This window comes from Ptiloglossa arizonensis, chromosome 9, assembly GCF_051014685.1.
Source record: "Ptiloglossa arizonensis isolate GNS036 chromosome 9, iyPtiAriz1_principal, whole genome shotgun sequence".
Lineage (NCBI taxonomy): Eukaryota > Metazoa > Arthropoda > Insecta > Hymenoptera > Colletidae > Ptiloglossa > Ptiloglossa arizonensis.
The window spans coordinates 7278892-7295432 of NC_135056.1; the positions used below are offsets into that span (position 1 = coordinate 7278892).

Here is a 16541-nt window from a genome sequence, read left to right on the forward strand (position 1 = left end):
TTCGAAGTAAAATTCATATAGAAAATCATTACTATACCTTTGTCGTCGTAGTGAAATATGTTTTTTAATATTTCATATTTTCATTTCGAATATTTTTACACACATTAGTTTACTTCAGATATATATTATTTTCATATATTATATTGAAATATATATATATTTATTAAGTTATAAAGTATCAATTACCAATTGTTTTCTCAACTCGTATGCTCTGAATGCTTTTTAAATAAATGATAGCTCAAAAATAAAATTATTTCTTCTCGATAAGAAACTTTTAGATCGCGATGTACCTTTGTTTATTAATTTGATCAGTGTAGTAAAATATATATTCATAGTATATTAATATATTCGTAACGGATTTCCATCAGAAAATATTTCTTACTATTTCTGTAGATGTATCGTAGTTATTATTTAATCCACTGAAGATAAAAATAACTTGACATAAAAGTTGTCTTTCCTCTGATATAACGAGAACACGCGCATTCAGCGTACTCCCATATACTTCCATGTACAATCGCATCGACATCTCTGTATAAATAATATAAAACTGGAAAGTTTTTGTTATAAATTTCTTTTTAATATTAACGAGATTATGTTTCACCTTCAGAAGTAAAAGATGCAATAACAGCGTGTAGCAAATAATCTGAATAAACGAATGACTAGTTTCTACTGTAATAATATTTGATACGATCAAATTAAACATTTTCGTTCGATTAAGAAAGTATATTTTTATCCCGATATAATATTATTACAATATTATTTTCTTCTTGAAAATTCGAAGATATTTTAATCCACCAACATTTCTTTCTACGTTGTCACAAAAGTATAATTATATTGAACGATGTGTTCGTTATTTATCGTGTTTAATATGACAGGACTACTACTGGCAAAAGTAACGAGACAAACACATTGAGTGATAACTTTCATATTTCTTATGGTATCTTCACGAGAGTATTATTAATGGATTACGGTCGTGTTTGGTCTAATTTTCATCGTGAAAATCTCGACATATCATCGACAATACTCTCGCGAAAATACAAGAAGAATAAATGTTTTTAATTTGCCTTAAAAGTTACCTCACCGATACACGTGCGACACCATTTTAAACCTTAGCGACGATTCGATACCTTTTGTACAGAAAAAATTCATCCATTCATCGAGTGATTACCATACGTGAACACAAAAAGATTCACACAGCTACTCAGTTCTATATACCTACAAATGAACAAAATATTTATACCATCGTTGATTTTCCTCTAAAATAAATTCTCAAATAGTTCCTCCTTTTCAGCATTTCGTGCAAACACCTCCGACGAAATAATTAAATATTTACACCTACGTTCGGTTTCCTTTGAATTGAATCGAGACGTGTTTCAGCGTTTCAGGAACAAACTCCTCTCGACGCGAATCAACGATCGATGTGTATTTAAATCTCGACGTATCGTCATATTCGGATTTGATTTCACGAATACGGGTGTTTCGCACTTGCCCGTCACCGAACTCTACGTTTCGTAAATTAGATTCCAAGGTAACGGTTGTTTCATCTTGTTTGTCGCAGAGGTTGCAGTGGTCCAGCAGCTTTGAGCATCGTGAACTTTGTTATCTGAAAGGACGCAGCGAGGACGAGTGTCAGAATTACGTACGAGTATTCGGCAGACAAGGGCCTGATCGATTCCTCGTTTGTGGAACGAACGCGTACAAGCCGCAGTGCAGACAATTCACCATCAAGGTAAGCGCTTTAGATTTCTTTTTAACCGACGGATACACCAAGGCCGTTCGATAAGTAGCCCTTTGTCTCGAGCCGCGTGGTTACAGTCACTTTATTATTTGGGTGTCACGGTATCTACCGAACGTATCGCTTCACAAACTGCTGCTCTTTGTTGCTTTGCAACCCTTTGAGCACGGAGCACCACCACGCTGAATACTCTCTGTGACCGGTACTCTATTTCCCGCCACACGTAAGGTGTATCGATTAATTACGCAACCCATAACTGGGTCCACGATTTTCGTATTTTCCTTCCAAGTCTCGAATCTTCGAAACGTCACCATTGAGGATTTTTAACGTGTTTGAATAGATGCACGTTTTTTTTTTCTTTTTCTTCCGTATTTTAAGCTCTGCTTTATTAAAAAATTCCAAACAGCGCGCACAAATGCGGGCATTTTTTCCTTCGACGTTTTGTCGTCCCTACGAGGAAACAATATCTGCCGAAGGAAATTTTATAGACGCATTGCATAGAAATAACCCGTGAATGTACCGACGTATTAAACCGTCAAAATCAAAATTTAATTAAAAGTTTTCTACGGAAAATCATACAGAAGTTTCGAAATTACGTTTTCAGAAATGGGTGAACAAAGAATATCGAAAAGGGCTCTAACGATCTTTTGCAAAATTTTTGGACGTAACGGTGTTGGAGTTCAAAGATTGCAAACTTTCGATTTTTCTTAATAAAATAGAGAAATAAAATGTTCGTCTGCTACGTCCGATACGAGGAAGGTATTTTTACTTTCTAAATTGTAAATCCGTCGACAAATTTTTTTTTATGTTTCGCGTAAGTTTGGTACACTGTTAAAACACTATACATTTACGTAATGAAATGTAACTATCGTGGTTATTAATATTTTTTAATCAAATTTAAACGAAACATTCACCAAGTAACGATCAATTGACAGTATCGATTTGAAATGATTATAGTTATTAATTTCCTAGGAGTGTAAACTTAAATATAGGTCGACTTTCAAAATACGTATAGTTCTCCTCATGGAAACACATAAATTTCTCATACTTTTTTTCCATTTTAAATTAACGTCATTTATCGAATTCTTCTGTTTTTTAAAATAAATGTAAACGACCATTATAAAAACTAAAACACTTTATGGTGTATTATAGAAAATTGTAAACCTGGTATTTTCTAAGAGGTGCTTCTTCTAAGAGAAATAATACGAGTGCATATTCTTCATTCCATGAGGTGTACTTGCATTGTTTACAACAGCCATAAAAGAAACCACACGAAACATCGCTCTGTAGTGTAACATACCTCCAAATTTCGGTACCGCTACCACTGAGAATATTACGCGTTAGTCTGTGGGAACCTTTATTATCCGATTTCATTTTACATTCAACTGTGAGTTTTGGTCTCCAGCATTGCATCAATTGCACACAAACTGCAGCTTAAAAGTTTAGAACATTTAAAATATATTTTCATTGTTTTGCAACCCTTATATATTTGGGTATTTGGGTCCTTATATACTTGGTCGTGTATAAATTTAACGGAGTATAACTGGAGTATAATTTTAATTAGACATTAAGTCCTCGAGGTAAATAAATTCGTTTTAGAATTGTTCACGTTTAGAATTTATCGTGCGAATCGAATTGTATACATACGATATAGCGCAGAAACAAGGAAAGATCAGTCCTGAGTTAGGTACAATGCGATAGCATGAATGAAGTATCGAGTAATTTTTGAATACGAAAAACTATATACCCATAGAAATGATTTTTATGAAAATCGAACGGTACTCTAAACTTTTGAGAGATAGGTGATTATTGGTGATTATAGTTTAATATTGTGCAGTGCGAATCGAATATACTGAAAAGTAGTGAATTTTCCAAAAGCAATGATGAATTTTATTACTACGATTGTAATTTTCCCTTAGAATTAGCTCCAGTGAGAGGTGTTCATTTCGGGATATTAATTATTTCATAAAAATCGTGAGAAGAATTTTTGATACGAATGAGAGAATAAAATGGCTTATTTACAGGTGATTGTTTGATTTTATCTAAATATGGAATATTATTCCGATATTTATCGAAGCAGAGAGTAATCCAAATAATTGTTCGATGGAATAATTTATTGTGCAGTTGAAAATGCATACGTTACCAATGATCCATCGCCACTTGGTTTTATTGGAAAACCATTATTCAAATAAGATTTTACTTGCTCGTCTCAGATTCACCTTTCATACGAATGGTGTACAGAATTATCGAAATAATTATTTGCATAGAAATTTATCCGAATTTAATAGAATGTATTACTTAATTCCAAATGATTCTTTGACCCCATAGTGTGTCATACTATGAGATAAATTCTCTATCGTTGAAGTCGACAAATTTATCTTCGATTAGGAGTTAAACCAACAAAGCTGAAAACTTGGTGAAAAGTATCTTTTACTTTGTTCTCGAAATTCAAACACGCGTTTCAAATTTGATCAGTCTTTTCTTTGCATAAGAGGCAACAGGTTTCAATATTTACATAATATCCGCGTAACATTTTAAACTAACACCAATACCATTTACGATATTTTAAATGTTAAACGGTTTAAAGTGGCAACTTGTAGTTAGCAGACTCGTGCTAATTGTCTAAAAATCATTCGTTAGTGTATGGATACTTAATGAGCGCATGTTCAACAGAAATGAACGAGAATTTGACTTTCCTCGGGTTACTGTTTCCCTTTGTTTATTTAATAACCACGTAGGACGGTTACGCGAAACTAAACGCAAGAGGAAAGGATACAACTTTAGGAACAGTAATCGCTACAAAGCGGAGGGCAAACTTCACGGTAAATAACGTTAGAAACGTAGAATTTGCGGCTGATTTATTGCTCGATGCTAAATATTGGCGCAACTAACAGAACGTGTAATGCGATTAAGCCACGATAGTAGCAAGCGAGAACGATACGAGAACTATAATCGGGTTCTCGTCAGTTGCGCCTAATGCTATTACAGAATGTTTTATCGGTGAACCTAACCGAGATGAAATTGTTCGAAAAACGATTCGACGTGTATTAATTTAATGAATAGTTAGTATCGTAGTCTCTAACATTCCCAACGTGCTTACGTGAGATGGAAACTAAAACTATTAATCCGAAAACGTTAGTAATTTCTGCATTTTTATTACATTCGCTAATATTGTATTCGATTATTGTTTTCTTAAATTCAGGAAAATTTGATACGATAAAATTTTGAAATTGTCGTTCAGTAACGTTTAATAATTGAAAAAAAAACTTTCGAGTGAAATTTAGTTTCGAAGATAAAGGTTTTTTGAATTTTTATTTTCTCTTCTGTTTCATTTTCATTGTATAGAATTTTTCTTTTTTAAATCGAATAAAATTGAGTACAATAGAATTTCGAAATTATTCGATAATGAATAATTATTCATCGAGAACCTTTGGCCGAGATTTATGTTTGAACACAAAGGTCTATTGAATTGTTATTAAGTTCATATATTTTATTACAATAATCCAATGAGAATTTTATACGTCGAAAGAAAGAATGGTTATTTTCTACACCAGAATAAATTCAATTAGGTCGTAGAATAGCAATATTGTGTAAAATGCAATATTTACTGTACTTGCATTCTCTTTTCGTTGTGTTGTCCTTTCACATCGTAAAGAAAGTCGTTAAATAAAAAAAAGTAAACATGACGAGTAAATAAATTACATCGGATCGGAGAATGTACGAGCGATAAACAGAGATTTCACGAGACCTTTCACGAGGACCGTACAGACCAACGTTGTTTTGAATTTTCACTCTATCACGAAGCACTGATAATAACAAATAGTAACTCGTAAAACATTGCCGATACTTCCATCGCAATATACACATAGAGAATATCCGATCTTGTTCGCATCTACTCCATTCATTTTTATTTCGAGATATCAACAGCTGAAAAAATGTTCTAGAATAACTTTTCACCTATAAATTCCAAAAATTCTCTTCTGTCTTCAAAAACTCTATCGTTACAATCTACAATCGTATCATTCGTAACTATATTTTCTGTTCTTGTTTTTAACCAGTTCTTACTTTCATTTATGATTTTTAATATAGTTCTGACACTTAGTTAATTTCTAGAATCTATAATACAACAGAAAGAATAACGTTTCTCGTATTACCCTCATAGTGAAAAGAATCTATCTCAATCCCATTCTATTCAATGCAAGCGTGTATCTTGATGTTTAACCAATATTCGTTACATAATTTCGCACCATCGTTATTCCATTATATTAAAAACTACTCGTTTTTCCACTACGAAACTCAACCCCTGTATTGGGCTTTTCTCGAAGTAAGCGTACAATCCCCACAAATATTTAAACACAGACGAACGATAAATATTCCACAACCGCGATTAAAGAATATTATCGTATAAATGTTTACGTACACTCGTTTGAAAACACGAGAATACTTTTAATTATGCAGGTTGCTCGGGATAATTCATTTGCTGTAATATTTCACGGAATGTACTTAAAGTTTCATACGTTCCGGGGGCCAGGTATAATATTTCGAGGATTATTCGTTTAAATTTCATACACTTCCGGATAACATCGGTCGTTGGAACGAGCGGCATAGATCGTATTATCCTTGGCGATGTATTAATTCGCTTGACCATTAAGCCCCCCGTACACGACCACCGGTTTAAACGCACGTGTCTTAATGCAAATTTCATATCGAAGCGTGTTTTTCTCTTACGAAACTTCCGCAAATAGCCGCGAGTAATCGTCGCGAAATTAACGGTCTCGGTACTGAGTCTGTGCTTTTGATGAAGGGTTCCGTAAGTTGTAAACTTTACAACTTTTCAAGCCGCTGTTACAGTCACATAAGGGATTGCTGGTTAGACTCCGGGACACTCGGGAACTATTTTCGTCAGCTGTTATCGCAAAACGGGCCGTGAATTATTAGAAATATTATTTTTCAGCAATTTTCTCCATTCGACATGGATAATCGAACTTTTAATACGTTGAACCCCTACGCCCCCCTCTCTGGTCGAGGAGATTTCATTTCACGTTCAAAAGACGACGCAACCACAGCTGGACACTAAGAATTTATTGGTTGAACTTTCCAGAGTAAACCTAGCCATGGAATTAATTAAACACGTAAATTCAACATTTCGTGTATATTTGTCCAGAGCTCTTGGGAAGTTCAATTTAGGATAGAGTCCCGAGTGGTTCTGAAAGAATGAAAGAATGCGTTCTAATACTTATTACCGTGTAACGGAATGTTAGTATTTGTCATTACTGTTATACGAGCAATATTAAAAATGTGATCGTTAAAGTGTACTCATTTACCGAAGCAAGTAGCCTGTAACTTAAATTAAACTTCGAAACAGGTTAAAAGATGTGGACGTAACGTTAAGTTTTATGTCTATGACTAATTCGATAGAATTACTCTGGAAAGTTCAATAAATTCTTTAATTTGTAAATGATAAAACAACAGAGGGAACGAATATTTGTATGTTACTCTTGAAAATTTACGTATATGCATTGTAGTACAGATGAATTTCTTTATTTTTTACTCTGAATAATTGAAGACACTTGATCAATAAGCTGTGTTTTCTTATTTGGTCGTCAGGAGCAACAAACTATTTAATACTTAGCGTAGTTCCTAAGTGTAACATTAGTTACTTTGGTCGGGTAATCGGAGCAATTTTAATTAATAATATACAATCGAAAGAAGATGGAATATTTCTTATGCATTATTTTTGAAAAAAACTCTCACAGTAAGTGTTTTGTATCACATGGAGACCAAAGAGTAACATACTATAAAATGCAATTGAATTTGAAAAAGAAAATTGATATCTGTTCAGTCGCACAACAAACTGTATTAAATTATTTTTATTCTCCGATTGAAAACATTCAATATGCGTTACGATGTCAGATCCTACCCAAATTGTATTATTAGTATCAACAAAATCAATTTTTTATTTTCCTTTCTCATTCAATTAAATTAACGTCTTTACTGTACACGTGTATATCTAAAAGTATACATATAATACAAGCAAGTAAATTATGTTGACAACTGTACGAAAAAAGGAAAGCACATCCAAAATGTTAACCCTAATCTCAATATTACAATATCCTCGTCGCGAGACTACTCGCCCATAAATATTATACATGAAAATTAAACGAAAACAACCCATGTATTAGGTGGACCGGAAAGTAATGTCGTTTCTGCGCATGTCACTATTTGATTGTCATTTGTCAGCTCATTGTGTACATTAAAGTCGTAGCAAAGACATTCTGAGGTTATAGTGACTTGTTTAGTTGTAAATAATTAAATTTAAAATTTTTCTTTACAATTTTGGGTGAAATGGCCAGCCAAATACCAGAAGAGGTACATATCCGGCATTGCATGCTTTTTGAGTTTCGCAAGGGTAGTAACGCAACAGTTGCTACCAAAAACATTTGCGATGTTTATCCAAATGCATTAGACGTTCGTAAATGCCAAAGGTGGTTTTCCAAGTTCAAATCCGGTAATTTTGATCTTTCCGACTCGTATCGATCAGGAAGACCAACAACGTTAGACAATGACGTGTTAAGTGCGGAAGTGGAAGCAAATCCGTGTCAGACAATCGAGGAATTGTCAAACAGTCTTAACCAACCTTGGTCGACCATCCAAGAACATTTGCAGCAGATTGGGAAAGTAAGCAGAGCAGGTGTTTGGGTCCCGCATAATCTGTCCGAAGAGAACAAGGCTAACCGATCCACCACATGCAACTTATTGCTTCAACGGCACAATACAGAAGCGTTTTTTGATCGCTTGATCACCGGAGATGAAAAGTGGGTTCTTTATGATAATCCAAAACGCAAAAGGCAGTGGCTCTCTCCAAATGAATCGCCACAAAGTACTGCTAAGCCAGGTTTACACCCCAAAAAGGCCCTTTTGTGTGTTTGGTGGAGTATTCGCGGCGTTGTTCATTTTGAAGTGCTGAAACCTGGACAGACTGTGAATGCAGACCTTTACTGTGAACAATTAGATCGTGTAAATAAATCTTTAATTGAAAAGTGGCCAGCGATTGTCAACAGAAAAGGCGTTATTCTGCAAGACGATAATGCAAGACCGCACTGCGCAAGACGAACCTTGGCAAAAATTAATGAATTGGGGTGGGAGGTACTGCCTCACCCACCATACTCGCCCGATGTTGCACCATCGGATTTCCATTTATTCCGATCGCTTCAACACTTTCTAAGTGGCAAAAGATTTGCAAATTTGGATGATATTCAAAATGCCATTTCTGTATATTTTGCTCAAAAACCAATTGATTTTTATCGATCCGGCATTGAAAATTTGCACACTAGATGGCAAAAGGTTGTTGATAATGAGGGTGATTATATCATTGATTAAAAATAAAAACTCGTTAAAAATTTATGTATTTGAATTTAATGTCGGGAAACGACATTACTTTCCGGTCCACCTAATACTATAATGAAAGAAAAATACCGTAATTTGACAGAAAAATATATTCCCGCAATAATGTTGAAAATAGTTGATCGACCCATTTAACCCAATACCGTACGTTAAATGTACCGATTTATGAAAATCGAACACGATTGCGGTTCGGTACGTAGCGTGAAAGAAGAAGGTTAACCGATCTCGATGGTTCAAATCAAAGCGTCCGATCGGCCGTGTGTTCTTTTCTTCGTTTTTAATGAAATGCATCGAGCTGCATCGCGCGCCGCGTTACGCTTTAATATTATTTGTTACGTCGGTACCTCGCTCCGTTGCATCCGGGGTATCCGTTAAGACCAAAGTCCCTTTAGATTTTCAAAAGAACTTTTGAAACACGGGAGTCCGGAGGAAGCACAGAGAACGCGTTCGGAAAAAGCCCGTTCCAGCTTGTAATACACCTTTCCTCTCGCGTTCACGGCGGCGGATCGTTCCCTCCTTTTTCCTCTTTGCGCGCGCTTTGCGAGCTCCGGTCTCGCCGCTCGAAGGCACTATTTTTAATCAGGGATAAGAAATAAAAGAGAAATTAACGTTGATTTCGTCGATGGGCGTAACAACTTGTGCCTTTTTGCTCGGATCGTCTCCTTTTAAATCAATCGAACGTATCCGTTGGTGCAGTCTATTTCGAGTTCCCAGCAACTTGCAAACGTCGCGTAGACAGTACACGAGAGGTAAAATAACGCGAACACCTGCGAAACAGGTATTGTTTCATTGACACGTTTCCTGACACGTGGAGCGTATATAATCGTATTAAATTTCATTTCGAGACGTGTACAAAATTCATCTTTTTGATCGCGAGGGAATATGTGACGTTAAAAATTACATTTATTGCTTAATGCATCCATGTCGTCTAATACATCCTAAACTTTACTTCCTGTTCTTGCTAATTATATATATATATGTTTCACTATTATAAATATTGTAAGGCGTACAATGTTTAGTCAGGAGCAAATCTATTAATCATAATAGTATGGGACGTATACGCTCCACGCTGAACTTTCCATTCAAACCGTGTAGAAAATTCACCATGGATTGCCTTTTTGGTTGTAAGGGAATATGTGACGTTAAAAATTACATTTATTGCTTAATGCATCCATGTCGTCTAATACATCCTAAACTCTACACCTTGTTCTTGCTAATTATATATATATATATGTTTCACTATTATAAATATTGTAAGGCGTACAATGTTTAGTCAGGAGCAAATCTATTAATCACGATAGTGTGGGGCGTATACGCTCCACGTTGAACTTTCCATTGAAACCGTATAGAAAATTCACCATGGATTGTCTTTCTGGTTGTAAATGAATATGCGACGTTAAAAATTACATTTATTTCTTTGTCGTTCAATACATCCTGAACTCTACACCCTGTTCTTACTAATTATACATTCTTCACTGTTACAAGTATTGTAAGTTTTGCAATGTTTGGTCAGGAGCAAAACTATTAATCACAATCGTGTGGGGCGTATATGCCTGAACGGGAAATTACTAAACATCGATCCTGCATTGAACGTGTTAATATAGACTCGGGGACGATCATTCACCTTCAGTTTCTATCCTTCTTGGAATAAAATCGTGCAAGTTTGGAATAGTTTCCAACGGAATGTTCTCCCATTCTTCTATAAGAGCGTCTTCCATTTTCTGCAGAAACATTTCAGGAAGGAATATGCTTGTCATTCCGTCCATAGTGGTTCGATTTAAATCGGGTGACTGCGCTGACAGGGGAAGACATCGAAATTTATCTCGAACATTGTCTAGTTTATCATCACCGTCTCGAATAGCGTCACCATGTGAAAAAATAACACGCGGATGGTAGAATTAACCCAATCGTCCAAAGTGTCCAAGTGTTCCCCGATATTAATACAATCCATTCGAAGTAACGATGGGCCCTACTGAATACCAAAATATGACCGGCCAAATGATCGCGGAACCACCCCCATGTTTAACAGTTGGAAACAGTTAATCTTCCTTCAGCTCCGTTATATAGCCCTTCAACTTTACGTGGTCTGTCCGAACTGAGCACCCTGGACCACGAAGCGTATGAAATATCGTTACTTCCATCAAAATGGAAACGTCGCGTCGCTTTCCAGAGGACGAAACTTTCTTTTTTCTCTCCAAGTTATAATAGAACTTAAATCACGATCGTAATCGTCGAAGCGGCGACGTTTGGCTTCGTTTCGAACGATTAAATTTTTCGATAAAACCTACCGTACCGAACGATCAAATTTTTCAATTCAAACGTTCGTTTCGAACGATTACATTTTTCAGAAACAGAACTTTCGTCGTCCACTTCTCGATCTAACGCTTCCGATCCCGAATACGTGTCAATAATAGCTCACAGGTGTTTCTCGCCCCCGTGCACAATGCTGAACCACGAGAGGTTAATTGTCAATTAAAAACTTCGTTCGACGGTAAATAGAAAAGAAGAACAGAGTCTACCGGTCCGAACTCGTTATTTTTTCTCGTATATCAGCTTGTAATGGAAAAATTGCCGTAAATACCTTCATTCGTTCGCCCCCTTATTCGCGAAGCTATAATCCACTGTAATAGGTGCAAAGCATGCCTCGTAGTAACAAGTGTACACATTCTCTTATCTTGTTCATTCTTGGAAATATCGATTTTCGCAATCGCGTTACGTTTTCGAGAACATTGTCCTTCCTCCTTGCGTCAAGACATTGGAATTGTTGGATTGTTATTCTCGAGTAACATCCATCGAGAACATTTAATCATTCTTCGATCAACTTAAGACTTTGGCTATCATGAGACAATACACACGTATATGTATTATCATAATACATATTGCACCAAGACTCACAATACATATTGCATCAAGTCTCACAGTACATATTGCACCAAGTTTTATAATACATATTGCACCAAATCTCACAATAGATATTGCACCAAGTCTCACAATGCATATTGCAACAAGTCTTACAATATATATTGCACCAAGTCTCATAACATATATTGCACCACAATAATACATTGCACCAAGTCTTATTTTACATTACAATTTACATCTCGACAAAGCACTTCAAGTTCCTCGGGACTGTATACTTTAACAATATTCGTGTTTGATTAATGCACGATAATGCGGGTTCCTTTTAATTGGATCGAAGATAAGAGTAATGAAAGTGAACTTTCATTTTTTATCGAAGAAGTAGGTGTGGACGCGAGATAAATGAGGTAACTTAGTTTTTACGGTTGATAAATGTACTCGTGTATTTTCTAACGTTAAAAACAACCAATGATAATATTTATAGCGATAAAAAATACACTTATTTTCTATAGCTGAACATCACATCTACGAAAAAATTCAATATTTTACAAAATTTCGTATACAGGTGTGTTATTTTTTAATTAGATGGAACGTTCGCCAAATATAACACGCTCGAATCAAAATCATTATCGATACAATTCGATTATTATCTGCACTACTTGCTCGTTGCCCTTGTTTTCTCGTATTTCGAGACAAAACTGTGGAAATATATTTTCGAACGCACCTCCTTTTAGGAAACGCAAATGAAAGTTTCTCGATCTTCTCTGTTCTGTACAGTGGTGATCTCCCCCTCTCGATACCTTGATTCTTTGATTATTTTCTAAAAAAATAATAAGGGAGAGCGAGGTCGGTTGTAACACCGGGATGGTGGTAACACTGTAAATGTCTCAAAATATACAAGTATTAATACAAGATGTATAGTGTAAAATGACATCTGGAACACGCTCATCAATCATATTTATGTAGATGCAAAATGGACATCTCTATAATGAAGAAAATAGCTTTGCAGTGCACAAAAGTTAATTTTTCTTGCTATTTTAAAATTGTAATGTAAACCCTCTTTTAGTAAATATCTTCTTTTTTCTTGCTTTGAAACTTCAATTTGATCTGTCTTAAAGAAATGCTGATCGTCAGTTAGCAATCACAAACATGTTGTTAATGAAAATATTTAATTAAAGTTTACAAGTGCGATCGGAGACGATTGTAATACTGATAGTTGTAAGTTACAAAATTTGTAACTCAGTTGTAAAGTTACAAAATTTACTCGAGAAAAGTAAAAGTCGAAGAAGATACTAATATGCTTGTAAAGATGTTTAATAAAGAGCAGAAAAAACATAAGTTTATTGACAAAAAATGAAGAGACAAATCCATGTACGGAATTCGATCTTGAATTTGTGCGATCGTTTGGTAAAGCTTTATCACGACAGGTTTCATCTAAAGGTAGAAAGAAGCGAGTGTCTATTGTATACATCGATTCCTCTAAAAAGAAAAAGATAAAAAACGAAACGAACAAAAATATACAACATTCAAAAGGAAAAGAAACAAAAGATAAAGAATACTATTATCCGATGTGCAATGAACCCTATGATAAAATTAAATCTAATAAGAAATAAGTGCAGTACTGTAACTACAACGATTGGTCACACGAAGAATGCACTGACTGAAACGATTCGTACACATATTTGCCACAATTGCAATGCCTAATAACGGAGAAGAAATATTCTAATTTTGTTCCATATAAATGGATCCAATTATATGGAATGATTTTTAATACTAATTCTGCCTTTTTCTCGTACACCATTACAATTCAGTACACAAACATCTCGATTTGCTAAAATTGCACTCGTTTTATTATCGTCCTCGTACCTGTTACAAATCGACCCTGTATCCGTGAAATGTAACATTTCCTGCCCTTGCTATTCTCCATTAATATCTTGTATATCACTCGACTGGAGAATGTCAGATAATTGGGTAACGTGTTCGCGAAAGAATTATTGTCATAAATGCAACAGCGTTCGCGCAATCGTGTTCCAAATTCGAAGTGTTACCACTGACCTCGCTCCACACCAACCCCGCTAACAAAGTTATCGCAAACGGATCTGTTCCACTATCACGGGCGCGTCGTTACATTCATCGTGGGCCGAATAAATCGGCCGGTTTCGCCGCGGAAAGGGTGGAAGAAAAATCGGCTCCGCCGCGAGGCGTCTCTCGGTTAGGGAAACGGGGGAGGGGTTAAGGGTGAAGGAGCACGGCTTGTCGCAAAATTATAGCTCACCTTAATAGCCGCGAAGCATGCATCAAAGCGCGTTCATACGCTCTTATCTCTTCTTTCCTTTTAAAATGTCACTTAGCAAGGTCCTAGCCCTGTGCACACGGTCAGGGCACGGACGAACACGCGCGCGAACGCGGAGACAAGAAGCGTCGCTATTCGCTCGAGATGAAGAGAAAGAAATTGAGAGGGGGAAGAAGAAGAACACAGAGAAAGAGAGAAAGAGAGAGAGAGAGATAGAGAGAGAGAGAGAGAGAGAGAGAGAGAGCTGATAAATCACGAGTTCATGCTCGCTTTTCGTCTTCTCCTTTTGCTCTCTCCCATTCTCCACCCTTGCCTGGCATGACGGCGCGTTTCTACGACGTGCCATTATTAAGACGCTGGGCGCCGCGACGCCACGTCGTCCCCCCTCCCCCCGTTCCGCCCCCTACCGGCGGCCCGCTTTCCGTTTCAGTCGCCGGCCCCTACCCGGCCGTTGTCGCGCGTTCGACGATCGCATAAAGAAGTTATCTTGGCGTTGCGATTTATTTACAGCAAACTTTACGCTGGATTTACGTCGCTCGAAGCGCTCGATGAAAATAGGCAAGTTTGTTTTCAAGCGAGTTCCGCGGAGCGGTGGTGGTATCGGGACGCGCGTGGAACTTGGCGCTAAATTTTCGATCCGCCAGGAAACGATCCCCCGACGCGCCAAACGATACTTTCGAAGGAATTTTTAATTTTTACACACCGAGCTTTGCAATCTGAACCGGACCCAATCGTTTCGAAGGTACACTGTTCAGTTTTTTGCTTCCTGGATTGTATACAGTTTCCTTCGAGCGGGTCTGTCACGATGATTATTTGTATTCAATGTCGGTGCGGTTAATCGGGGCACGTGCTTTTTTATTTAAATATTTCTCAATATCGGAGACTAACTTGGAAGCAACGGTCTTCGAATTGTCTTAAAAGCAAATCTGTCTAAATCTTTGGAATTCTGTTGTTCGTTCAATTCTGTTTTTCATTTATTCGATAAGCGGTCCTCTTTTTTGTAACGTTTTATTGTGTTTAATTTTAAACCTTTTCCGTTTTTATAGCGGCGAATAGCTAACTCACACTCGGTTGTGATAGTTTATTATTTTATTTTATTTTCTATCACTGGTCTTTCATCATCATGGATGAATCACGATTTTTCAATTCGCAAGTTTGATTTTCGATCGGGGACCGCTTTCTCCGCTCCCCAGGTGCAAATACTGTTGTGAAGTTCAGATTGTATAGTTTATGATAATACGCAGGGATCTCGTGTATCCAGTAGCAGTGATTGTACATGTAAGAATATAAACTCAGGATAAAGAAATATAGAGCAATATAACTTGGTCTGTACAACGACAGTGTCCCTCTTGAATTGGAACTGACAAGAAAAACACAAAAGGAAGATAGAGTTACGCGTGAATATGCTGATAAACAATATTGCTTCCTGGAAATAAATAAGAAGTTCATTAACCCTAGAACTATCAAAGGATTGGATTTGACTTGTTTCGAACTTCTCTTTAAAATTACTCAATTATTAAGTATATCTTTGCCTACAATGTTCGTGGACAATTGTCAAAATATACAACTAATGGTACTCGTAAATTAATTCACTTTTTACTCACCTAACTTCGAAGATACGTATATGGTCTGATACAAATAGTAATACGTTCACTGTTGGTAGTTCCAGTGTTAATATACTGAAATTTATCGGTAGTTCCATTGTTAATATACCGAAATACATCAGTAGTTCCGTTGTTAGTATAACAATCATAGAAAAATTCATAACGTCTTTTGAAAATATGCTACGAAATTTTAAGTAAATTTCATTGTAAAAGCAGTTGCAACCAGTCGTTTTAGCTGGTTGATAAATCTAATGTTAATATACCCAAATACACCAGTAGTTCCATTGCTAATATACCGAAATCTATCGGTAGTTCCATTGCTAGTACACTCCAAAACGCATCAGTAGCCCCATTGTTAATATACCGAAATCTATCGGTAGTTCCATCGTTGAAACTAACGTGGAGCATTCGTTAACATCTGGCACGCTTTGGATCATTCTTGCGTTCGCTCCAACAGATACAATTAAAATTTCCTACCCGTAAGAGCCGTAATTAACAACGGTCGGTTGCCAGACACTCGATTACGCGACAGCTACACAGTGTACATACATACACGTGCGCGTAGAGAAATTCAAAGCGTGAATGCAGCCCGGACAACTATCCTATTGCTGAATGACGCTCTGGGGGGCAAACTTGTCGGCGTGGC

At 36.4% G+C, this 16541-nt stretch overlaps 1 protein-coding gene across 3 annotated transcripts in view; it reads left to right on the forward strand.

Annotated features, from left to right (window-relative positions):
* The window catches only part of LOC143150923 (semaphorin-1A), a 715101-nt gene that overhangs the window by 433371 nt on the left and 265189 nt on the right, over positions 1 to 16541 (forward strand). For all 3 annotated transcript variants that reach the window (XM_076319521.1, XM_076319523.1, XM_076319522.1), the window contains exon 5: positions 1559 to 1729. In XM_076319521.1, coding sequence (XP_076175636.1) covers positions 1559 to 1729 — 171 coding nt within the window. The remainder of the gene's footprint in view (positions 1 to 1558; positions 1730 to 16541) is intronic.